Below are 27,122 nucleotides of genomic sequence, written 5' to 3'. Positions count from 1 at the left end.
CACAATAATGGTGGGGAACTTTAACATTCCACTTACGCCAATGTATAGATCATCCAGACAGAAAATTAATAAGGAAACAAAAGCCTTAAATGACATATTAGACCAGATAGACTTAATTGATATTTATAGGACAATCCATCTGAAAATAGCAGAGTACACTTTCTTCTCAAGTGCACATGGAACATTCTCCAGGATAGATCACATCTTGGGTCACAAATCAAGCCTCAGAAAATTTGAGAAAATTGAAATCATATCAAGCATCTTTTCCGACCACAACACTATGAGATTAGAAATCAATTACAGGAAAAAAGCTGTAGAAAACACAAACACAAGGAGGCTGAACAATATGCTACTAATTAACCAGGAGATCACTGAAGAAATCAAAGAGGAAGTTTTAAAAAATACCTAGAAACAAATGACAGTGAAAACACGATGACCCAAAACCTATGGGATGCAGCAAAAGCATATCTAAGAGGGAAGTTTATAGCAATTCAATCTCACCTCAAGAAACAAGCAAAATCTCAAATAAACAATCTAACCTTACACCTAAAGTAACTAGAGAAAGAAGAACAAACAAAACCCAAAGTTAGCAGAAGGAAAGAAATAAAGATCAGAGCAGAAGTAAATGAAATAGAAACAAAGAAAACAATAGCAAAGATCAATGAAACTAAAAGCTGGTTCTTTGAGAAGATAAACAAAATCGACAACCCTTTAGCCAGACTCATCAAGAAAAAAAGGGAGAGGAAATCAAATCAATAAAATTAGAAATGAAAAAGAAGTTACAACTGACACTGCAGAAATACAAAGGATCATAAGAGACTACTACAAGCAACTATATGCCAATAAAATGGACACCTGGAAGAAATGGACAAGTTCTTAGAAAAGTACAACCTTCGAAAACTGAACCAGAAGAACTAGAAAATATGAACAGGCCGCTCACAAGTAATGAAATTGAAACTGTTATTAAAAGTCTTCCAAAAAACAAAAGTCCAGAACCAGATGGCTTCACAGGAAAATTCTATCAAACATTTAGAGAAGAGCTAACACTTAGCTCTTGTTAGCTCTTGTTGACAAAATTCAACATCCATTTATGATAAAAACTCTCCAGAAAGTGGGCATAGAGGGAACCTACCTCAATATAATAAAGGACATATATGACAAACCCACAGCAAACATCATTCTCAATGGTGAAAAACTGAAAACATTCCCTCTAAGATTGGGAACAAGACAAAGGTGTTCACTCTCGCCACCATTATTCAACATAGTTTTGGAAGTCCTAGCCCCAGCAATCAGAAAAGAAAAAGAAATAAAAGGAATACAAATTGGAATAGAAGAAGTAAAACTGTCACTGTTTGCATATGACATGACACTGTACATAGAAAATCCTAAAGATGCCACCAGAAAACTACTAGAGCTAATCAATGAATTTGGTAAAGTTGCAGGATACAAAATTAAGGCACAGAAATCTTTTGCATTCCTATACACTAACAATGAAAGATCAGAAAGAGAAATCAAGGAAACAATCCCATTTACCATCACTACAAAAAGAATATAATGCCTAGGAATAAACCTACCTAAGGAGGCAAAAGACCTGTACTCAGAAAACTATAAAACACTGATGAAAGAAATCAAAGATGACATAAACAGATGGAAAAATATACCATTTTCTTGGATTGGAAGAATCAACATTGTGAAAATGACTATACTACCCAAAGCAATCTACAGTTCAATGCAATCCTTATCAAATTACCAATGGCATTTTTCACAGAACTAGAACAAAAAATTTTACAATTTGTATGGAAATACAAAAGACCCTGAATAGCCAAAACAATCTTGAGAAAGAAAAACAGAGGTGGAGGAATCAGGCTCCCTGACTTCAAACTACACTGCAAAGCTACAGTAATCAAGACAGTATGGTACTGGCACAAAAACAGAAATATAGATCAATGGTACAGGATAGAAAGCCCAGAGATAAACCCATGCACCTATGGTCACCTAATCTATGACAAGGGAGGCAAGAATATACAATGGAGAAAAGACAGACTCTTCATTAAGTCGTCCTGGGAAAACTGGACAGCTACATGTAAAAGAATGAAATTAGAACACTCCCTAACACCATACACAAAAATAAACTCAAAATGGATTAAAGGCCTAAATGTAAGGCCAGACACTATAAAACTATTAGAGGAAAACATAGGAAGAACACTCTTTGACATAAATCACAGCAAGATCTTTTTTGATCCACCTCCTAGAGTAATGGAAATAAAAGCAAAAATAAACAAATTGGACCTAATGAAACTTAAAAGCTTTTGCACAGCAAAGGAAACCATAAACAAGACGAAAAGACAACCCTCAGAATGGGAGAAAATATTTGCAAACGAATCAACGCACAAAGGATTAATCTCCAAAATATATAAACAGCTCATGCAGCTCAATATTAAAGAAACAAACGACCCAATCCAAAAATGGGCAGAAGACCTAAATAGACATTTCTCCAAAGAAGACACACAGATGGCCAAGAAGCACATGAAAAGATGCTCAACATCACTAATTATTAGAGAAATGCAAATCAAAACTACAATGAGGTATCACCTCACACCAGTTAGAATGGGCATCATCAGAAAATCTACAAACAACAAATGCTGGAGAGGGTGTGGAGAAAAGGGAACCCTCTTGCACTGTTGGTGGGAATGTAAATTGATACAGCCACTATGGAGAACAGTATGGAGGTTCCTTTAAAAACTAAAAATAGAATTACCATATGACCCAGCAATCCCACTACTGGGCATATACACCGAGAAAACCATAATTCAAAAAGACACATGCACCCCAATGTTCATTGCAGCACTATTTACAATAGCCAGGTCATGGAAGCAACCTAAATGCCCATCGACAGACGAATGGATAAAGAAGATGTGGTACATGTATACGATGGAATATTACTCAGCCATAAAAAGGAACGAAATTGAGTCATTTGTTGACACGTGGATGGATCTAGAGACTGTCCTACAGAGTGAAGTAAGTCAGAAAGAGAAAAACAAATATCGTATATTAACACATGTATGTGGAACCTAGAAAAATGATACAGATGAACCGGTTTGCAGGGCAGGAGTTGAGACACAGATGTAGAGAACAAAGGTATGGACACCAAGGGGGGAAAGCCGTGGGAGGGTGGGGATGGTGGTGTGCTGAATTGGGCGATTGGGATTGACATGTATACACTGATGTGTATAAAATTGATGACTAATAAGAACCTGCTGTATGAGAAAATAAATAAAATAAAATATAAAAATTAAAAAAAAAATTAATACTAAACTTTCTTTGGGTTATTTGTATGGAAATATGTTAATATAAATGTTTCAGACAATACATGAAATTCCTAAAAATCTTATATGTTCTGGTATAATGTTATAAGTCGTAATTCTAGTTATTACTTTAAAATGTATATCTCAGAAATAACTAAATTTCCTTGTCAATTGCATTATTATGAACTTTCATCAAATCTTTAACCGTGGTCATTTTTAAGTGTTTTGTCATTTACAGACAGTTCTGGGTGCACTCTGATGCTTTTGCAAAAATGTTCCTATAAAAGGGTTTCATCTTCAAGGACTTCATGGAGAAGACTCTGACAAGTACAGGTTTCTGGTAACTGACTATACTGCTGAACTGAATGAATAAGCATTTTCAGAACTCTAATGGAAAACTGATGGATTCATAAAAGTGCTAACAAAAGATCAAGATGAAAAAAAATTAATTACATGGGACTGAGTGAACTGATGAGGATGATTATAATTTTTGTGACTTTCTGTTTGAATAATAAAAAAAAAAAAACTAAAAATAGAACTACCATATGACCCAGCAATTCCACTACTGGGCATATACCCTGAGAAAACAATAATTCAAAAAAGAGTCATGTACCCCAATGTTCATTGCAGCACTATTTACAATAGCCAGGACATGGAAGCAACCTAAATGTCCATCGACAGATGAATGGATAAAGAAGATATGGCACATACATACAATGGAATATTACTCAGCCATAAAAAGGAATGAAATTGTGTCATTTGCAGAGACTCTGATGGACCTAGAACTATCATACAGAGTGAAGTAAGTCAGAAAGAGAAAAACAAATATTGTATATTAAATGCATATTTGTAGAATCTAGAACAATGGTATTGATGATCTTTTTGCAGAACAGAAATAGAGATTCAGACGTAGAGAACAAACATATGGATACCAAGGGGGAAAGAGGGGGTTGGCATGAATTGGGAGATTGGGATTGACATATATACACTATTATGTATAAAATAGATAACTAATGAGAACTTGCTGTATAGCACAGGGAACTCTACTTGGTGCTCTGTGGTGACCTAAATGGGAAGGAAATCCAAAAAAAGAGGGGATATATGTATATGTATGGCTGATTCACTTTGCTGTACAGCAGAAACTGACACAGCATTGTAAAGCAACTATACTCCAATTAAAACAAAGAGTTCTGAAAAGGCATATAATGTTTCAACTGCATGTTTAAGAACCTATTATTTGCTCTAGGAAGATGTTTTTGTTCTTTGACCTAATCTAAAGGGATACCAATAATACTGGTCCTCTATTAACTCACCTAACTCCTTATCTATCAGCAAACATCCTTGATTTCTACTTCACAAAGAAAGTAGAAGCTACTAGATGTGAACACCCTCAAACACTCTTTATACCTATAAATATATGTTTATCTGGACTGTCGCTTTCCTCAAGCCTCAGAGAACACTGATAATTACTTTTCTGAAGGCTGATCTCCATGCGTTTGTGCTATCCTCCAGTCTCCCCCAGTACCTTAATGATGCATTAGTTGTCTTGTCTCTTTTCTGTTTCTTCCTCTCTACTGTCTTCCTACTCCTCTCTACTCCCTCTCATCAGCATTTGAAAGTGACACAAATCTTTCTCATCCTAAAAAAGAAAACACAGTAACTTGAGTATATTGTTCCATGCAGCGAACAATTTGGTGTACTTAATCTTACTTGACGTCTTGTAATATTTGATGTTGCTATTAATTCGCTCTTTTTTGAAATTGCCTCCTTTCTTGGTTTACATGACATACTCCTGTTTATATTTGCAAATATTTCGCTATTCCTTCTCAATCTGGTTCACGATACCTCTTTCTTCATCCCTCACTTACATTTTGGTTTTTCTCAAGAGCTAGTTTTTGGCTCCTTCTCTTCTCCCTCTGTGTGTTCAGCTGGTGATCTCACTCACACACATGGCTTCAGTTATTCTCTATATGCTGATGATGACCAACTTCACATGTAGCCCAGACTTTTCAACAACAACCATAGGTACAAGAAACAATGGAAAACTATTTTCAAAGTATTAAGAGAAAAAAATTAAACCTAGTATTTAAAATTATCACTTAAATATAAGGTGAAAAAAATAATGTCAGGACTACTAGGTCTCAGATCACCTGATACACACTGTAAAAATACTCTTGAAGGAAATTCTCCAGCAAGAAGCAAAATAAATAAAGTCAGTAAGAACTAAACGTGAGTAAATAATTTAGTAAAATTTCTTGTCTAAACAAGCAATGAGCAGCAACAACAAAAATCTATCAATTCATAATTTAAATGCTAGGAAATACCAACATGAGGTAGGTTGGTATTGGAGTCCAGAGAGACACAAGAGCCTGCTAAAGCATTTCTGTTGGAAGTAAAGGGGAGAGAGGACTATAAATATTGCTTTCCTATTACTGTAGGAAATAAATACATAAATAATAAATATAAAAATGGGTCTTAATTAGTTGAGATAACCACCAGAAGACTAAAATCATAATGTGTGGTTTTCAAACCAGCAGAGTAAAATTCAGTTTATCTAATGGAAGTTAGTAAAAGAGGGGAAGAGAAGAAACAAAAACAATATGTAAAATAGAAAATATGAAGGAAGATGGTAGAAATAATTTCTAACAAATAAACCTATGTGAATTCATTAAACTCACTTTTGGTAAGACAGGGACTCTCAGCTTAGATTTTGAAAAGATGTAATAATATGCTATTCATAGAGATACACTTAAAATGATAATGTTATAACCATTCCAAAATTATCTATGTGTAAAAGAAAACGTAAGAAAGGTAGGATATTTGTAACAGGTAATGAAAAAGACAAAATCAGTTGATCCTGAATGATTTTATCTTACATCATTATAACTTTCCGCGATAGCTCACTAGCTGAGAGATTGCAATCTTTGTCCTAACAGAACCTAACTCCTCCCAATATATTCTGCACATGACTTTTCTCAATAAAATGTGATCTTGTCCCGCTGCAGCTTTTTTACTATCATTCCCCCATTGTCTGCAGGCTAAAGTCCAAGATCTTTGGCATTTTATTCAAAACCTTCCTCTGAGGCTTAACTACTTCCTCATTACCTTCCTAATCCTCAATTTCTTGCCCTCTCCTCTTCTGGCTTTGAATATACAGAAATGTTTTCATTTTATTCTTTATGCTCCTATAATTGCATGATACCATATCACATCACATTAAATTACTTTGTCTCCCTGACTAAATTGTAAACCCCTGGAAGAGCAGGGACCATGTAGTTCCAGACTCCAGCAAGATGCCTGTCATACACTACAAGTTGTGCTCAATGAATAAATGAATCTGAGTCAACAAATATTATGTTCCAAGAGCTAGACAGTGTTAGACTCAGACCAATAGGTAAGAAACAAAAATTTAGGAATTAGGTTCTTGTATAAAGGTTACAATGAATGTTTTTTTTTTCAGCTCAAAAAAGATAATTATTTTCTGAAGTATTAATTATATTGTATGAATATTTTAAACAGCACTCTTTGGTTGCATGTGACAGAAAACCAACTCACATACATTAGTTAAATATTTATTTATTTGTTTGTTTGTTTGAAGGATATTGGGCATATCTCACATAGCACTGCAAAGGTGAGGTAGCCCTAAGAGAACTCAGAACCAGCTCTACTGCCGATTATCCAGGAACCAATACAGAATCAGTTTTGCTGACAACTTTGTATACCTAGATCAGATTCTGAAAATATCTGGGGGATGATTTCCTAAAGTCTGAGATGGTCCCAAGGTGAAAACACCCTGTTTGGCAGATGCATTAGGCTGCTATATAGGCTGTTTTGGGAGAACCAGGCTCAGCCAATCTGATATTCCTTGTTATTATTTGTATGGGTGTATGATAGCCTTGATTGTCTGGCATCAATCAGGAATAAATACTGTCATGGAACTTTCCAGATAACTGAAGCCTAACTCATTTAGTTTGAAAACTTAATTTTAACTCTTCATGCCTATCTTTCTAAAAGAGAATATATTAAATAGAATGTATTGAGGATAACTTGGGTAATGTAATGGGGCATGAGTGAATGCAGGTGGCAAGAGTCTATGAATGCCCGCCAGTGGGCACCAGCATCATATACTCCAATCTTTATCCAAAGGGACAAATTTTTATTAAGGCACACAAATATTTTCACAGAAGGGAAGTGCCAGATTTAAATTTTTTTTAGTAATCAATTCCAGATAAATTAATACGGTAATGAGTTATAGGGAAAGGGAGAGAAGAAAGCTCATATGCTTGTTGTCCTCCCTGAGTGTTTTTTGGGCTTGCTTCTCTGTGACATCTTCTATTTCATATTAGAATTAGTTTAATTGTACACTTGGGATCATCATTCTGTAAATCAACTTTGAGCTCTTCTCTGGAGACCAATACAAGGTACTTGGAAATTTGCTAATCTCTGTAGAGGTGTGTGTATTGGACCCTGAAGGCACTGCTGAGATGTTGTCCATATGCTGCAGAAATGTATATTCTCCATTTTCCTCATTTCTAGCTCTTTTCTGCCTTCCCAGGAGCCATTCTTTGTTGCCATTTTTTTTCTTTTGGCTGCCCTGTGCGCCATGCGGGATCTTAGTTCCCCGACCAGGGATTGAACCCATGTCCCCTGCAGTGGAAGTGTGAAGTCTTAACCACTGGACCACCAGGGAAGTCCCTTTGTTGCCATTTTGAGTTTCTGGCATCACCTTTCTTTTTTTGTTTCTCAACATGTTTTGGCATTTGTATTATGTAGATTTTTTTCTAATATGTAAAAATCTTTTTTTCTGATTATAAGTAAGTGTTTATTGTAAAAAGAAATAGGAAAACATTAAAGGTTTAAAGAAGGAAATTTTAATTACCTATTACTATATGTATGTGTGTGTGTGTGTGTGTGTGTATAACCATGCTGTGTATTCAATTTTTCAATTTTGTAAACATTTAAAAATTGTAGGTATTATAAGCATTCTACCACAAAACTGTTTTGGGGGCTTACCTGGTGTCGCAGTGGTTAAGAATCCGCCTGCCAATGCAGGGGACATGGGTTCGAGCCCCGGTCCAGGAAGATCCCACATGCTGCAGAGCAACTAAGCCCGTGTGCCACAATTACTGAGCCTGCGCTCTAGAGCCCATGAGCCACAACTACTGAAGCCTGCGTGCCTAGAGCCCGTGCTCCGCAACAGAAGAAGCCACCACAGTGAGAAGCCCGCGCACCACAACGAAGACACAACACAGCCAAAAATAAATAAATAAATAAAATTTTAAAATATATATATAATTTTTTAAAAACTGTTTTGGAATGAGAATGAAGATGGAGATGATGAGACAAATAATATTGACTTAGTGATTCTTCTGTTCCAGGCCCTCTTCTAACCACTCTTCTTATATTCATTCAGTTAATCTTCACATCAATCCTATGATGCCTTCATTTTATACTACAGGTAAAGTAGTTGTAGTACAGAGAGTAACTTGGCCAATGTTCCATAACTAGTGAGAGGGTATGTATTTTTTAAGCATTTTCTTATATCAATAAATATTTCAGAAGCCCAAATGATTGAGTAAAGTTTCATCACATGAATACAACATAATTTACTATTATTGTTAGACATTGATATTATTTCCCATTTGGGTATCTTTCAGAGGATGCTGCTGTGAATAACTTGGTTGGCAATTTTATTTATTTCCTTATGATACATACTGTTTGTAAACTGATGTGTTAAGGGGAGAAAATTTTTATGGCTCTTGACATTGCCAATTGCTTTCTAGAATGTCACTGCCCATTTATGAAATGGTATATGAGGGTTCATGAAATGGTATATGAGAGCATATACCTCATTACACTTTACAAATAATATACATATAAACACTATATATTTTTTTTTTATTTAGTAACAAGGATTTTATTGTTGTTGCCAGTCGACGGGGTTGCTCACAGCACTTCTCTACCCTCATTCTCAGATGAGGAAATTGAGTGAACCCTAGTGCTTACGATCTTCTGTTTGTTACTCTTCGTTACCTTTGTCACTGTTTATTATTCAGGACCACTGATTCACTACCAGGTATGCATATTTGATACCTGTTTCCACATAGATCCAATTCTATCCAGTAGTAAAACAGAGCAACAAAACTAACTAGACAACTAGGTCATGCTATACTAGCAAATTTGATCCACATACTAACCCGCATTAAAACAAAAAACAAAACAAACAAGCAAGCTAGGCAATAAACTCTGTACTTTGGTAGCAAATTTGATTGACACTCAATTCCAAAGTTAATAGCCATGTTCAGAACAGTCCCTTCTGACAGTTTTATGAGTCAGCAGGGTTTTCCCCTTATTTCCTGGTTCCTGGCCTTACTGTATGTGTAGATAAGGAAGGTATATAGGACATTGAATTAAATATAAAATGTTTCCTGCATATGGAACCTTGGCTACATGATGAAAAAAATTAGGTCTAAAATGGGAACCTTTAAAAATTCTTTTCTGAAAAGTAAAATGTAAGAAAAACTGGTTAATGAGGGATTTTAGTTATGTCTGATAAATGAAAATGCTATTAAAGTTCCCCATACTATTATTCTAAAAATATTTATTGATTGCCTTGTCTGGATCACTTGGCTTAGTTCCACCTGCCTGCAAGTAGACCTCACTAATATAGTGATGGATCTATATATATAGAGAGAGAGATGGTTCAAAGTAACAAAACTTCCTGGGTTCACCACAGCTAACATCATACTCAATGGTGAAAAGTTGAAAGCATTTCCTCTAAGACCAGGAACAAGACAAGGATGCCCAGTCTTGCCACTTTTATTCAACATAGTTTTGGAAGTTGTAGCCACAGCAATCAGAGAAGAAAAAGAAATAAAAGGAATCCAAATTGGAAAAGAAAAGTAAAACTGTCACTGTTTGCAGATGACATGATGCTATATGTAGAAAATCCTAAAGACATTACCAGAAAACTACTAAAGCCCATCAATGAATTTGGTAAAGTTTCTGGATACAAAATTAATATACAGAAATCTGTTGCATTTGTATACACTAACAATGAAAGATCAAAAAGAGAAGTTAAGGAAACAATCCCATTTACCATTGCAGAACAGTATGGAGGTTCCTTAAAAAACTGAAAATAGAGTTACCGTATGATCCTGCAATCCCACTCCTGGGCATATATCTGGAGGAAAACATAATTCAAAAAGATATATGCACCCCCAATGTTCATAGCAGCACTATTTACAATAGCCAAGACATGGAAGCCACCTAAATGTCCATAGAGAGATGAATGGATAAAGAAGTTGTGGTATATATATGCAATGGAATATTACTCAGCCATAAAAAAGAGTAAAATAATGCCATTTGGATGGACCTAGAGATTATCACATTAAGTGAAGTAAGTCAGACAAAGACAAATATCATATGATATCACTTATATGTGGAATCTAAAAAAACGATATAAATGAACTTATTTACAAAACAGAAATAGACTCACAGACATAGAAAACAGATTTATGGTTACCAAAGGGGATAGTGGGGATGGGGGGAAGATAAATTAGGAGTTTCATATTAACATATACACACTAATATATAAAAAAATAGATAAACAACAAGGACCAACTATATAGCACAGGGAGCTATATTCACTATCTTGTAATAACCTATAGTGGAAAAGAATCTGAAAAAGAATAGATACATATTTTTATATATATATAAATATATGTATTCAGTTATATATATTTCTGAATCACTTTGCTGTACACCCTCAAACTAACACAACATTGTAAATTAACTATACTTCAATAAAAAAGGTCACACAGTATTAATGTAGTAAATGTGAATATGAATAAACTTTAGATTTTCCCTATTTTGTGGACAAAAAAAAACACAGAAAAGAAACAACAACAACAACAAAAACCTTCCTGAGTTCAAAATTCTGACTCTATCACTAACCAGCTGTGTGACCTTACTAAATTTGTTGGCCCCTCTTTGCCTCAGCTTTCTCATTTGTAAAATGTAAATAATAATATTACCAACCTCCAAGGGGTTCTGTGAAATAAAAATAATAAAGCAGAAATTCTCAGAGCACTATCTGACACTTAGTAAGAGCTAAGTAAATGTTAGCTATTCTTATTATTAGTATTAGATAATAATACATATTATTATTATTATTATATGTATTCTAATTATTACTGCAATGAAAAGTTGCTTGCAACTTCTCTCTTAATCAGGCTGTTTTTGGAATAGCATTAGTATAATTGCAGCTATGTTTCTAGAGCCAGCCTGCCAAAGAATCAACTTGGAAATGCTTCTTGGCTATGGGAAAAAGAATACCTGAAAATCTGAGGCTTGTACTCTACTGGCCCAGTTCATGTAGCTGGGCTTCTGTTCTCCAGATTGATCTCCAGATTTTGACTAACTCTGGTTTAAATACTACTTAAGTCACTTACCAACTAAGATTGCAGGCAAATTACTTAACTCTGAGCCTTAGTTGCCCATCTGTACTGCCTTTCGATATGACATCCTTTCCCTTTAGAGGGCCCTGCTCTTGCCCTTTGCTGGCTGTGCCTTTCCTAGGGCTAGCTTCATGGGCATGAGACCTGTGTAGTCATATATGGCCCTGCACTCAGAAAAGTTCTGTGCTTGATTTAATGCTCTGCTGTAGTTGTCTTTTTTGTCTTTGAACTTATGTTTTGTAAGTAGCGTCTGATGGAACAGTGGATCATCCATCTAAGCAAAAGAGATACATGCAATATGTGTGTCCACCATTTCTTGCCACTCCATTTGTATATAGCATTCATGATGTCCATGAGCAAAAATTCAGGTGAGCTCACAAAGCGTTGGATTTCAGCAAGACTCAAAGTGAGTATAAGGTAAACACGTTATGTCTATGACTAAGTAGATGGTGCCCTGACAGCCTGAAGAAGCTGTGCTTTCAGTTTAATCCAGAACTTTGAATGCAGAAAGAAGGCAATGACATTCCAAGAAACACAAACAACCAAGAAACTGTATCATATCCTTTCTTATTCATGTTATTTCCCTTTGTTAACCAACTACTCATATTGATAAACGATGACAAAGAATGAAAGGGGAAAATAGAGCAACCTGTAGTTCCTTTTCCTTTAAGTCCTTCCTTACTCACCAGTGAGCCAAAGGTAGAGAGTGTATGGCAAGCAAGATGTGAAATAAAAACACTTGAGTTAGTTTTGTGCAGTGTTTTCACTATTTTGGCAAGAATGAAATACATATGTATGTATGAGTTATAAAATACAAATTGTGTATTCCACATACATGTTAAATGCTCTTATATGTGCATTTAGAACCAGCATTGCACAATATAAAGATGAATGGTAAAAGTCACATGAATACTTTACAATTGTAATTTTTAGAATTTAGAACAACTTTAAATAATGAATAAAATTACCATGACAAGACAAGAAAGGTTATGGAAGAAAGGAAAAACTTAATATTTTAGTAGCTTTAATAATATTATTTTTTACTGCTACTTAAACAAGGGGTTCTGCATTTTCATTTTGCACTTGGTCCTCCAAATTATGTAGCTCATCCTTTCTGTGGAGTAAGGAGTCCAAAGGGCCAAGAGATTGTGCCCATCCATGAGTAACTCCCTTCCCCCTCCCCTTCTAGAACACACTACACATGCCTGGAATCTGAAATTCCCTGGTAAATAACTGATCCTTCTTCCATGGTCTGCATGGGCCAGAACTAACTTGGGTGCCAGCGTCAGTTTTCCCCAGGGCAGATTGCATCAAAGGTGTGTGCATTTTCAGGCTTGAGAGAAGAACAAAGGGCAGATGTTGATGTGCTGCGTGGGTTGAGAGGGCCATACCCATGTACATGAGGTCCCTCAAGGTGAGGACTGGAGTTGGGGAGGGTAGGAAGAAAAAAGGGTGCTCCATGGCCCATCTGTTCCCGAGCTGCCATGTTCCAGCATGACATTGAGAGGGGTCTAAGAATTTTAAATTTGGATCTGGCCTTTCAAGTCATAATGAAAGTGTATTTGTCAAGATAGGAGATAAACACATTTAATAGATTGTTAGCCTGATTTATATTGGCATATTTAGAGACTTGGTATGTGGATCTCCATTTATACTTTTGCCTTAGGCTTCTCAAATATTAGGGGGGGGGGTCTGGATGTAAATATGTAAAGCACTTAGTGCCTGACATTTAGTAAAAACCCAGTAAATGGTGGCTATCATTATCAGATACTATAGCAAATAATGATGTTAATAATGTAGCACCATTCTCTTCTTGGAAAGGCCCTACTCACCTGTGCCTGCCCTTACACCTCTTCTTCACCACCCAGTGGTAGTATTCTGCTTTCCAACCCCTAGGTACTGAGGCCTTGCTCAAAATAGACTGATTGCCTAGACCCTTAAAGTGCTGCCTCAGGTCCCACAGCCATGCCCTGTGAGTAGAATTAGCTGAGGCCCAGTGCCTACCTGAATCATGCATGAGCTTGGTATGCCCTCTGCAGTTTGAATTGCACTGTCCATTCTGCAGCTCCTCATATGCTTTTTGTCTTTTTTCCTAATGAATTTGGAATTACTTTGAAATTTAGGAAACTATTTATCTCTGTGATAGTTAAAATAGGCTAAGAAGAACCACTTAACATTTCCCTTTTTGCACTGGATGCCAGGAACCAGGTAAAATAGACTTTTCTCAATTACTATAACTATGCATTGCTTAGGCTTTCTAATTCAATGAATTTCCTGTCCTCATTATTTAGTTCTTACCTGGATTGTCATCTTTGTTTCTGTGACATTTTATTATAAGCCTCCTTGAACACTGTTTTGTTGATTAATCTTCTCTTTCTTTGTTTTAATGAATCATTCTAACAAACACACTTTGGAAAGCATGTTATTTGGAAATATTTTGGCATTTCTTCAAAAGTCTAAAATGTAGAATTGTTTCGGGGCAGGTGGATCCATTGAGGTCATATGTCAGGTAGTTTTTTTTTAGGCATAATTTTTAAAAACATAGCGCTTATATTCTCTCTCTCTCTCATTCTTTTGCTGGTATTGATATCAACAGACTATCAATGAGTGAATGAAAATAATTAGATCCCTAGAATCACCCCAGAGTGCATCTGGCAGTAGATTTTGCCCAACATGTAATATGTAGTAGTATTTGGAGAAACAGAGATTTGATTAAGGTCATTTTGTTTCTTTTATTTTGCTTGGTTTTCCCTCTTTATTTTGTACTTACTGCCAGACATCATGAAAGTGGAAGCATCACTTCCTCTGGCAGACACTACATGTGGATTAGCTACAAAACCGTGGATTCTTAAAATAGATGCTTCCCCTAAAATAGTGCCTACATACTGTGTATGTTAATTGTCTACTTGCTTGTTTACATGCTGACCAGCTATAAAATTCTTGAGAGCAAAAACCGTACCTGGCTTGCTTACCCATTTTATACTTGTCATCTAACGGAGTGCTTAGGATACAATGTAGGTACTTTAAAATATATGTTGAATGGATAAATGACAGTCTCAAGCACACAGACAATATGCTTAGTGCAAAACTAGGGATTTTCAGAGAAGGTGTGATGAGAAGATAATTCAATGAGGGAGTTGAAGGGGTTGTCAAGGGAGGACTTGAAGTGACACACCAAGACATCTAGGGGCTGAATAGAGAAGGAGATAATGGACTAGGTAAAAAGAGGCAATCAAATGATGAGAGGTCATCATAAAATTATAAAGCCAGTTCCATGGGGTAGTAAGTAAACAACTCAGAGGATGTGTGACTAGAATAAGATATGAGATCTTAAGATTTCATAGGTAGAGCTGTTCTAGGTCATTACTATGTCTAGATTGTGTCCTTGGAAGTATTAGGTCAAACCATATGGAATTGCCAATATTCTCCCATTTTTTATTTATGATCTAGTCCAGTAGTTTGCCAACATTTAATGGAGATGGGGTGAAGATCAAGGAATTTTGAAGCTAATATATTGATTGACTCATTCATATAGATTCTGATAGCAGGCAGAGTGATTTTAGGAGGTAAGGGGGAAAGAGTGTTGTAACTCAAGGGCCTGTCTTGGGTGAGATTGGTAGATTACAGTGAAGACAAATGATGAAGGATGGCATAGATCAATGACGAAGGATGGAGGCTTAAAAAATGATACAATAGGAGTAATGGCCTACTTTGGAAGTTGCAAAGGGGAGCTTGGAGAATACTTCTCTCAATCAACCCCTGGTACTTGGGTATTGGGAGAAGGAGCAACCTCTTGTAGAGAAAAGGGAGTCCTCCAATAAGAGTTCAGAATCAGTTAAGTAAAGGAGGCAGAGAAGACATTCACAGAGGAAGCAGGATAAAGCTGTGGTTCCAGATGAGAAAGTCTAGGAAGGACACAGGCCTTTATTTGAAAATCCTAAGAGACCAATGCCTAGAATATATTCATCACATTTACCCACCTACTTAATTCACTGATCAGAAACTAAAAAAAAAAAAAACTAAGGTCATTGTAGGATAATGATGGCATAAAGCAAGATTTTGGTTTATTTTTATCACATATGACAATCCAGATCCATTTTGCAACAAGCTGCTTTATAATCCAGAACACATAAGAATGTTTTCCTCACTGTTCTCTATTTTGTCTTACCTACATGCTGACATTTACCTCTTTTCCTTGAAGTATCATCATACATTCCTATGCAGTTCCCCACTGTATCCCAAGGTGCATCCCATTAAATTCACCCAAATGGGAAATTACAGTCTCAGTGAGTGACTTCTTAGAAATTTTCCAAGCTAAACTGATGGCAACCATATTCTATGGGGCTGAATTGGGGGCCTCAGACTCATTTTTCCACATGGGGCAGGTGAATGGCCCTCTAGTCAAGCATATGTCCTAGTTTCGTTTTGTAACTTTAAGAGAAAGACTACAAGCTGATCCTCTGTCCATTTGGTTGACAAAGCACCTGGATGTGTCCTCAATAAACAATACTGAATTTTAGGACATCACTGTCTTCCTTGCCTCAGAACTCTCTGCTGTTCTATTATAACAAACATACATAAGAAAAACTAGTCTTTCTTAGACTAAAGGACATACAATCCATTCATTTCAAATTTTGTCTTTGGAGCAAACTCAAGAGCTATTTGCTAGTTTTATATTGTTTGGGCCCCTGTATAATAGTCTTTCCTGAACAATGCCAGAGTGTACTGTAACACCACAGTGAAGTGTGATTACAGTGAAAGATGTGATCAGTGCTATATTAAACTTGTTGTGATTGTTATATGGGTGTTCCTGAGGCTACTGTCCTTAACACCACAGTACCCTAATTTACTGAGGATCTGTAGATGAAACTTCACATGGGTCTCAACTAGAAAAAGCCATGCTCCTCCTGACCCTATGGTTTGTTTTTCACTTTAGACTCTGTAAATCTTTGATGTGTGACCTGCCGATAGCAATTGAACAGGACATTATATTTGGCCTTGGATATGCTGAAGCTTCCTCTAGTTTTTATTATATATTTATTTCACTCCATTTCTTTATTTTCTTAGTTTTTAAACATGTTTATTGTATGTATCTCTAAGATGCCTCAAATCCTATTTTGAAATCTTTGAATCTTCCTTTAAGGAAAATCGATAAATAAAGAAATAAATTTGGAGTCTATGTAGAAACAGTCTTCTAGATATTTTGTATTCAATCAGAGAGTCACCCGCACTTTAAACTAATTGTGCTAATGAACTGAGAACTTGAAACAACTTTCACAAGAATACTTGCCGTTGGAGGCACTGGAATGTGTGATTAGTCCTTGATGGGAACCGCCGTACTGCTAAGTCTATTTGTCATTTTTCCTTTTTCTTCTCCTTCCCCTTTCATCTGTCATGACCATAGCCTCTTCCACCTTTATTTAGTCCTTCATGTAGTCCTCAAAACCTCCCTCCTCCTGATGCTTCTCAAGCGTAGCACTGATTTATCCTCAAATGTTCTTTATTGCCTATAAGGAAAAGGCCAAATCTTGCTCATCTTTTTGTACTCAGGGTCTAGCGTAAGCCTGGAATGTAGTAGTCATCTAATGAACACTTACTGAATGAACCGAATTGCATTACATAAGGTAATGCATATAAGGCATTAGTAGAGCACTTGGCACAAAGTACAAAATAAATGTTTATTTCTCAATCACTTTCCTTTACACCTGGCCTGAACCTACTTTCCTACTTCATGTCCCACCACTGTGGCTTTAGGCATCATCAACTCTTGTAATTGCATGCGTATTATGTACATTTCTATGCCTATGGAGCCCTTACCATGCTGTTATTTCTTTCTACAATGCACTCTCTTTCTTAAATGCATCATCCTTGCCCAAATCTAGTGAAAAGAAAACATAATTCTGGTGATGTTGGTCCAAATCTCCTCTATAACAAGCCATGCCTTTCATATTTAAATAGTTTGACCTGGTTGGGCCTTTCTGGCATCTTTCACATAGAATTACATGTTCTTTTATAACTGGCAAAGCTCCTTAAATCAAATTAAAACATACTTCCATTTATTGATGCAAGCACCCCTACTTTCTACTACTCAAAATCATTAATAAATGAACAATAATTAAACTTTTGGATTTGAATAAGTAGTTTTTATGCATATGTATCTGGCATTTTATTTCATTAAATTGCCTCGTACAGGAAGTCTAAAATACATTTTATAAGTTTTTATAATCAAAGAAAAGATGGATGATTTGTTTATTTCGGGGAAAACTCAGCCCAAGGCTACTGATAGCTGTAATTCCCCTAGCCACTTCCACATAATTTTTAAAATGTGAATGCCAGGAATGGTACTGTTGATATTAATATCAGGACAAGGAAGAGAAGGACTAGGTGTCTCTGGAGGAGTCTCTGGGGGAATAAACAAAGATACTTGTGCAATGTTAGAGATTTCTGACTTCAGGTTGACCTTATCAACAGCCTGTACAGCAATGAAGAGATCTGTGCCATTTGTAAAAGTGATGTTTTCTGGTTTAAACACAAAGACTTCCTCTGAGTTGGCCTCCTTTGGGATGAGGTCAGTGGTGTTCACTTGAAGTGAATCATTGAACTTGTCTCTGAGATCAAGAATATTTGTGCTTATTCCAATGATGTACTTGTGAGCTTAAAAAAGAAAGAAAGAGAGAAAAAGGATGTGACTTGTAATTCTCAAGTCTTAAAGAAGTTTTAAAAAATCTGTTAGAAACAATATCACCATCCCATAAAATACCAATAAATAAATGTAAATGATGGTCCATATTTATAAGCATTAGTATCTTCTTTTACATTCTTATTTTTATATCCCGACAGAGTGATAAATATAAAACTGGATCAGGCTTGACTTAAAGCCTAGGTCAGTATTTCTGGCCATAGCACCTGACTGAGAGAGGAGGTTAATTACTGCTTATTATTTTACTATTTGTGCTTCTCAAACTTGACCGTACATACACATCATCCAGGGATCTTAAAATGCAGATTCTGTTTCAGTAGGTCTGGGGTGGGGCCTAAGGTTCCACATTTCTAACAAGCATTCATGTGATGCCCATGCTGCAGTCCACAGACCATACTTTGAGAGGAAAAATCTGGTAGAACCTGAGATTTCTTCCAAAGGACAGCTCTGCTCCATAGATACCTATGATCTTTTCCCAATTCTCTCCAGGAGTCATTACTAAAAATGAGGTTTATTAAAGCAGCAAGCAAGATTGGCAAGATTGCCAAGCAAACGGCTTGGCAAGATTTCAGAAAAAAACTGAGAATTGCCTGTTCCTGGTTGAAACATCTTACACCTCTTTGGGCCAGTTTTTCAGAATCTAAACTTCTCATGTTTAAAAATCTTAAGCTTTCATTTCAGAGGATGTTCAAGATCCCTCCACATGCATCACAACACGCCTGCCTGCCTCACGCCCTCTGCCCCTCTGCTTGGCTGCTAAACTCTTTTACAGGGCCCACACCACATTCAGCTTACCTCTTCCGTGATCATAATCATCCCCAGGAGCCGTCCAAGTCAGATTGATGAGACTGTCCCCTTGGATTTTTGCCTTCAGGTCAGTGATTTTACAAGGTGGAAAGAGATCAGGTATGGGAGCCTTTGGAACATTGGAGGCCACAAATGAACCTCCCGAGGACGTTCTGCTGAAACACACTTGCTTGCCTTGAAGATCATCCTTATTAATTTCAGGTCTTGGTGGATTCCATTTTACTTGACCTGCATTAAAAAATTCCTCAGTGCAAGGTAAACAACACCATGAAATGGCTATACTTCCCACTGTTTTTTATTGTATTACCCTCTTTCTACTCTTTCCTTCTTTCCTCCCGCACACAAAACTTACTTTAACCATTTGTTATAAAGCTCCCAAATCAGGGAACAAAAGCAAAGAGAGAATCACAGTTCTTTATCTCACATATATTTATTTCCTGGATATTTAGTGGAATAGCTTTCATAATTTACTTTTTGTAAATATACTTGTACTGGAATTGTTTCTTTTCCCACCTTTTTGCTATCCTACTCTTAACCTGCCACAGGGTCAGTTTAAATACTACCTCTGCCTTAAACCTTCTCAGACTTCCTCAAGCTATCTCTTCTACCTAGGTAATACTGGGGGTTTCATTGTCTTTCCTATTTATTTCTTAATCAGTTATCTGGGCCTTCAAGAATTGCCTTGTTTAATAATTCTGTGCATTTTTCTCTTTCTTCTCCATGTTTGTGTTTTGTCTTTCTTATTAGATTGTAGTTTCTCACAAAATGTTTTATGTTAGGGGTTCTAAAATTGTGTGCTTTTGAAAGACTTGATTTTCTCAATGAATGCATGGAAATCTAGTTCATGTAGCAATCCCAATTTGCTTCACATTCTTGTTGAAAGGTTGTATAAAAGTCATCCTGAAATTCTAAAAATACCCTGGCCTGCTCAATCAGTGGGGTTCTCAGACTCTCTTTTCAATAAAAATATTCTGGAATACCTTAACGTGGCATTACTCTGGTTTTACTTTCTCATAAACTCTTCTTCTTTAGCCCTTATAATCTTTTGTCTATAAAGACAGATTGATCTTTATACCCATTAATCTGGTCTTGGGCAAAGATGAAATGAATACTTTAGCAGGTTTAAGATTAATTCAATTCACCAGTAGAGACTGTCTCTCTTGGTATCAAGGCTCATCAAGGTATAGGGGGAAGAGCATAGCTTCCCAGTGCCAAGTCAGGTGCTATCACTGTTAGTAATGTGGACCAATAACCTCTCTAGCTTCTGTTTCTCCATCTGTAAAATGGGATAATTAGGAGAATGAGCTATATTAATGTAAGTGTAACACTGAGCATAATGCTAGATATAGCAACTATACCAGTCTTCTCCTGACTTCTCTCCCTAACTCAACAAAAAGGGCAAATGAGAATAAAATAAGCTGAAATATGTAAAAGAGCTTTGGAAGCAATGGTGTCTTTTAAAGCATTTTTTCCTATTATCACTTTTGCATGAGGACATACCACATGTCTCAGAATCCTCCCTTTACTGATCACACACTCAAGTAAAGAGGACAGTGTGAAGCTTCTTAGAAGAGCTTTTCTTACTACACACCAGCACTAGGACCAGACCTGTCCAGGACAGAATGGAGATTGATGGAAAACAAGTCCTGGAACCTATCAGACCTGATTCCAGCTCTAGTCCAGGACAAGTGTTCATAACTAAGATTGGTGTGGGTCTGTCTGTTCCTTGGAGTGTAATTTTTCCACTTGCTTACATGTGGGCTCAGTATGCTATCTGTTAATTAGGTTCGTCTACTATTCTCCCTAGTCTGAGCAAGAGAAGAGAGGAGGAAAAGGAGACAGTGGGCTTATGGTGATACTGATGCAGATAACAAGCCCCAAATTGTTATTTTTTGATTCTGTGGAAATGCCTATATCAGTAGAAAGAGCTTTATTATGAAATGTGTTAAGATTTATTTAAAATAATAACAAACATTTATTGAACACTTCTTATTTACCAGCAATAGCTTATTAGATGTATTTTCTTGTTTATTCCTCATAACCATCCCATGAGGTAGTTACCAATATTACCTATTTTACAAGTGAGGCAAATGAAGCACAAGAGATTACCTAAAATACTTTATTTGGTAGAAGCCTGGAATTTGAACCAGGGTGGTCAAAATCTACATTCAGTTTAGTGGTTTTCGACTGGGGGCTATGTTATTACCTAGAGGACAGTGAATGATGTCTGGAGACATTTTTAATTGTCATGACTGTGGGGGCCGCTTCTGATATCTAGTGAATAGAGGCCAGAAATGCTGCTAAACATCCTACAATGCACAGGACTGCCCTTCACAACAAAGAATTATGTGGCCAAAATGTCAATAGTTACCAAGGTTGAGAAACCCCGATTTAATTTTGTACCATTCTCTCCACAGGTTTAGTGGTTTTCACTTGATTCCAAGCCTTTTACTCAAGCCAAGGGTGTTATTATAGATGACTTACCATTCTCGATCCAGCCAGGTATGTACATGGCTCCAATCTGCTGGGGTATCCCCTTCTGAGTGTCTGTATTGACACCTCCCAGAGCCCACACTTTTACACTGTATCTACCATTTGTATCGTAAGCTGTAAAATACCTTGAATAGACACCATCATCCTTAGTAGCATCGGCACCTTGACAGGGAAATGAAGGAATTAATGAATATCCTAAAGGTAACTGGGCACTTGTATATTTCCAACTCATACGTGGATTAAATTTTTTTAAAGCAAAGATAATCCAGTGTTATCTCCAAGAGAGTTTAGGATTTGACTACGTTAAGGATGAGGTATACTTCTTTTCCGTGTGTGTGTGTGTGTGTGTGTGTGTGTGTAATTTCATATGTGTACATCTTGTCTTCCTGAATTGTTGTCTTTTTTTTGAACTCAGAGATCAATCATGTGCCTCTGTTACATCCAGCATAGCACAAGGTAACTACTCAGTACGTATCTGTTGAACTGAATTCAATTACTATATGTTACTGGTGAGAAAAAAAAGTTATATGATTTTTTTTTTAATTTATGGCTTTTCGCCAGGGTAGATTTAGGAGGGAAATTCATTTACAGAATTTGTTTTAATAAGGTTACTTGTTTCACAGTAGTCAAGTTCCTTCTAAAAATAAATGTAGAATTTTCTTTTTCTCTCCCTGTTTGACTTCTTAAATATAAAAATAATAGGTAGAATTTTCCCTTTGGGTGCAGGATAATATAGAATCTACATAGATATGGGGGTCACATATAACCATACTTTAATCCAACTCTGCTGCTTTTTAAATGTGAAAGCCTATTTCTTCATCTGTAATGTAGGGATAATATCTCCAAAGTGTGTGGTGAAGATAAAAAATGAAGATCTATCTATCTATCTATCTATCTATCTATCCATCTGTCTAATCTTCACGCAAACTCCTAACACAAAATATCTATTAATTTTCCTTCTTCACCTTTTGGGGGGTGTGGAATACCCACTGACAACTCCCTAGAGTCTGAGACTTCGGGGCTTTACAAAAGCTAAAGGTAGTCCCTTCCTCATGTTTTCCAACAATTTGAAATATAGGAATTGTGGGGTGGCAGAAAGCTCCCCCAACCAGAATCCCAGTGCTGGACTTCCTGCTTCTAACTGTCCTCACCACAACTTGCCCTCCTGCTGTTCCCTGGTTGCTTCTTGGAAAAGAAAGATATGTTCTTCAATTTCTTGGGTGGTTACCTGCTCCATTGTCCAGTAATTCCAAAGTAACTGTTTTTCCATTCACTGATTCTATCAGGGCTGTGACCTTGGCCCTGAGAATTGGCAAGGCTCCTTGGTGAATCTTTGCATAAACTACCATAGGGCTAGGGAATTTGCCTGTGTCTTTGTTCATTTTAGAGGTCACTGTAACTGGAGGCAAGGTACCACTTGATGCACGGGAGGTGACAGTCAGAGTCAGGGTTTGTGACCTTGCTTGTAGGCTGTATTTCCAAATGCCGACCTAGCCAAAAAAAAAAAATGGAGACATTTCCACTTAATAACTTTAAGTGACACAGACCTGACTTCAATGCCACCTATAGGAAGAGCCCATCTAATACAAGTACATTACAAGTATATCTAAGAAGATTTTTGATACTCTCTCAGCCAAGGGAAACTTTGGTATGTTTGGACAAACTACATGGTTCTATTGCCAAGAAAATTCTAGTTGGGAAAAATGAGGTCTGAAAGTTGTGTCCTTATTATAGCCTTGGTTTCTCAAGAGCAGGATCAAATCGATAGATTCCTGAGGTAGAGGAAATAGTTTTCATGATGCCAAAGCTCTAGCTTCTGTGTAATTTGAAGGTTCTCCTTTTAGTACCTGGAGAAAATATCACCAGCTTCCTTTTTCTTGACTTGCTGTCATACTGAGTGATTTCCACTGGATGGAGATTTTTCCTTGTTCTCTCTTTCATTCAATACTGACTCTTTTTTTAGCAACCACCCTCATTTAAAAAGCTACAATTATTCTGTAAAAATTTTATATTCTTATCAAATTGTGAGAAGGAAAAAAGATGAGTCCATACCTTGGCAGTGCCTGGGATTTGGAGGTAGGCCATTTTGATGTGTGTGTCCACTAAAAAGCCATCTTGTTTCTTTCCACTGGGATCCCAGAGAAGGATTTGGGGAGTGTCAGTTGTCCAGGTGATGAGAAACAAAGTGTCTTTCCCCACAGTACTGTCCACAATCACCGTGCCATTCAACCACTGACTGTTCTGGAGGGTTAATCCCCTGCTCTCAAGCTGTTAAGAAAAACAACTCTTTACTTTCTGGAGAATACAGCTCCCATCACATAGTCTCTTCCATTCTGTCTCCAACTCTCAGTTATCCCATTAAAAAGCCTTCAGTGATGCCTGAGTCCTTGGTTTGATATTTATGACCTATTATGATCCAATTCTAAATTACTTTTCCAGACTTAGCTTCCATAATGTTGACTCCTACACCCAAACCAGACCACTTCCCCATGTGATACTCATGAATCCCTGACTCTCTGACTGTCATACTCTCTGCTTTTCCTGGAAGTCTGTACATTCATGTCCATTTGTCTAAGCCTTACCTACCCTTCAAAATTCAATTCAAAAGTCACTTTCTCCATGAAGCTTTCTCTGATGTCCATCTCACTTACTGTGGAGAATAATCTCTCCCTCCTTTGATTTCCCATAGAATCTTGTTTCAATCAATCCTTTGATGTCCTCACATTGTGTTTTGCTTTATACCTACTGGTGTACACAGCTCATCTCACTACTAGACTATAAACCCTTAAGGAGACTAACTAGGACTTATTTTCGCCCACATATGGATTGTTTGAATTGCAAATAACTAATTCGTGGGTGAATTATTACTGCAGTCCTTGTGAAGATAAATGAAATAAATCAATGGCCAAGGCTGATTCGTTGTCTGAAGTAGAATGAAGGAGCTGTGGAGCAGGGGTTGAGGTAGGGTAGGGCTAACCAGACTTTGTCAAAATGTGATTTTTGATGATTTTCTCCTAGATAATTATTTATGGTCCTTAAATTGATATCCATTAGAAGATAGGGTGGCCTGGTCATGGAGCCAGACTTTCTAGTTTTGTATGTATATTATGATCTGGGATGTGAAGAAAGCTAGGGGCCCTTAGATATGATTTTTATGGCAGGTGGGTAAATGAGTCCTGCTCATGTCTCTATCTTTCTCCCTTTTAGGTTTCTTAAATATAAAAATAATGGGCAGAAACTGCCTGGCTGTAAACTTGCCCTTTCATCACTTTAATTACTTTTCTAAGACACATTCCTCCCACGTCCAAACCGGGCTCTTGGGTTTAACTTTCTAAATCTGAACTAAGATAACCCAAATGAGTATAATTGCTGTCTTCTTTGACTGAATAAATGCTACATCAACAGACTAGAAAGGCTATTGTTTTGAAATCTGTCATTATTTGGCTTTTTAAATTTTTTTTATTGGAGTATAGTTGATTTACAATGCTGTGTTAGTTTCAGGTGTACAGCAAAGTGAATCAGTTATACATATACATATATCCACTCTTTTTTAGATTCTTTTCCCATATAGGCCATTAAAGAGTACTGAGTAGAGTTCCCTGTGCTATATATTAGGTCATTATTTGGCTTTGACACTACATTATCCCTTTACTTTTATTCACAATAAAAGTTACAACTCACACAAGTGTGATGCTGATTGTTCACTCTCTCTAGTTTAAAGATTCATGTGAATAACGTTTACAACTATTAGGGAAGAGCATTTAAGAATATCTTTGTCCTTTTTTTATTGTCCCAAGACTTTTGAAAGAAAATTTGGTTTTCTTGAAATTTTATAAGCAGAAGGGCCCGTAGAAGTTTTCTGGTTCATCTCTGGCTGAGAAGCTGAAGCTCAGAGAAGTAAAGTTCTTTGCCTGTGATCACAGTTAATGGCAGACCCATGAACAGGATCCAGGTGTCTGGACTGACAACATGGGCTTTTCACAGTACAAATCACTTTCCATCCATTATATGAAAATCTTGGCAAATATCAGGGATTTGAGGTAATGGAAAAATAGACCAAGTAATCCCTGAACAGTTGTCCCAGAAAATTTATACTGAGATGATCTACTCTGAAGAAAATTCTGAGCCAATTATATTGCTATGGGTGCTTATTAACAGATGTTAAAAAAGAATTCCTGGACCCACTATATTTTATGTTGATGGTTTCTAAGAGGAAGTCACTTAGTATTGTTTCCAAACAAGAAACACTAATTGCCTTGTTTAAATGAATAGTGTTGCATTTTAGGAAGAATGTCTAATATCAGGCTGAAATGTCTATTTTAATTTTAATTCATTACTAGAAGAATGTAGAACTTAAAACTTTTAACCATTAAACTCCCCATCTTGGCTATGGTTATTTATAAACATTAAAAACCAAGGAGGAAGAACTCTGACCTGGATGGAACGCTGGGAGACAGCTCCATTTCCTGATGAAAGGGCCCCAAAAGCATCCATGAGGCCATTGTTCTGAACCTGATCTGAAGCATATGTCTGTAAACCTCCTAAAATGCAATTACATTATCAGAAGTTATTTTCTAGAAAACAAGTATTTGCAACATTTTAGATATTGTTAAGATAACAAAATACATATTATATTGTGTTATTAAAGTACTAATAGATTAACATTAAATAGGTGTCCAGATTAACTCAGAAGCTGATACTAACTTTTTAATCTTATTAAATAATAGCTTCAGCAACATAGTCATTTGGCCACTTCAGCTCTCTGCAAAGCAGTCAAGAATCTCCGACAGACCAAAACTAGTAACATAAATCTCGTGTTTTAAAGGTCATGCACTTTCATATGAGTCATTAAGCCTTACTGCAAGTGTATTGATTTATTCTTATTTAAGACATAATCTTAGCAAGCTTGACTTTCAAGTTTTCTTCTAAATCAGAAAGAGAAATATGTATGTTACAACAGTAAGAAATAACAACTGACAGGGGACAGTTATAGAAAAGTATTATGTGTAGTAAACAGGAGATGATATACCAGGCCATGTAGTCTTGAGCTATTTAGAATAGGTGTAACTGAGATAGTTGATGTGAAAGCACTTTTAAACTGTTAATGACATCCAAAATCTAAAGAGAGTATTTTGGTCATCCTACTGGTACTTCACCCAGATCCCCTTATCTAGGCTAGCACATCTCTCCCCAGCTGCTCTAAGTGATAGATTAATGGCATATAGCTGCCTCCTATTCAAGAAAATTGCTTTACCTAATGGGGCCACCCTAGCTAAAGACATAACATGCCCCCTTACCCCTGCCCTGCCCTGACAGTCTATAACCACTGACTGATGGACACAGTGGTACAAAAGGTCA

At 36.6% G+C, this 27,122-nt stretch overlaps 1 protein-coding gene and 1 long non-coding RNA gene across 2 annotated transcripts in view; one reads left to right on the top strand and one right to left on the bottom strand.

Annotated features, from left to right (window-relative positions):
• Window positions 1–27,122, top strand: part of LOC137762387 (uncharacterized) — a 248,290-nt gene that overhangs the window by 215,766 nt on the left and 5,402 nt on the right. Inside the window, exon 3 of the long non-coding RNA XR_011073543.1 lies at window positions 21,689–21,773. This is a non-coding gene — a long non-coding RNA (uncharacterized lncRNA). The remainder of the gene's footprint in view (window positions 1–21,688; window positions 21,774–27,122) is intronic.
• CLCA1 (chloride channel accessory 1) overlaps window positions 18,030–27,122 on the bottom strand; it is a 36,904-nt gene continuing 27,811 nt past the window's right edge. The window contains exons 9-14 of the mRNA XM_068540237.1: window positions 26,199–26,305; window positions 23,817–24,032; window positions 22,993–23,254; window positions 21,756–21,926; window positions 19,260–19,499; window positions 18,030–18,418 (exon numbers count right to left, since the gene is read on the bottom strand). Of these exons, the coding sequence (XP_068396338.1) occupies window positions 18,030–18,418; window positions 19,260–19,499; window positions 21,756–21,926; window positions 22,993–23,254; window positions 23,817–24,032; window positions 26,199–26,305 (1,385 nt within the window). The remainder of the gene's footprint in view (window positions 18,419–19,259; window positions 19,500–21,755; window positions 21,927–22,992; window positions 23,255–23,816; window positions 24,033–26,198; window positions 26,306–27,122) is intronic.

This window comes from Eschrichtius robustus, chromosome 3 (assembly GCF_028021215.1).
Source record: "Eschrichtius robustus isolate mEscRob2 chromosome 3, mEscRob2.pri, whole genome shotgun sequence".
Lineage (NCBI taxonomy): Eukaryota > Metazoa > Chordata > Mammalia > Artiodactyla > Eschrichtiidae > Eschrichtius > Eschrichtius robustus.
Note: the sequence above shows the minus strand (reverse complement) of the source record. Positions and strands in the feature narration are given on the sequence as shown.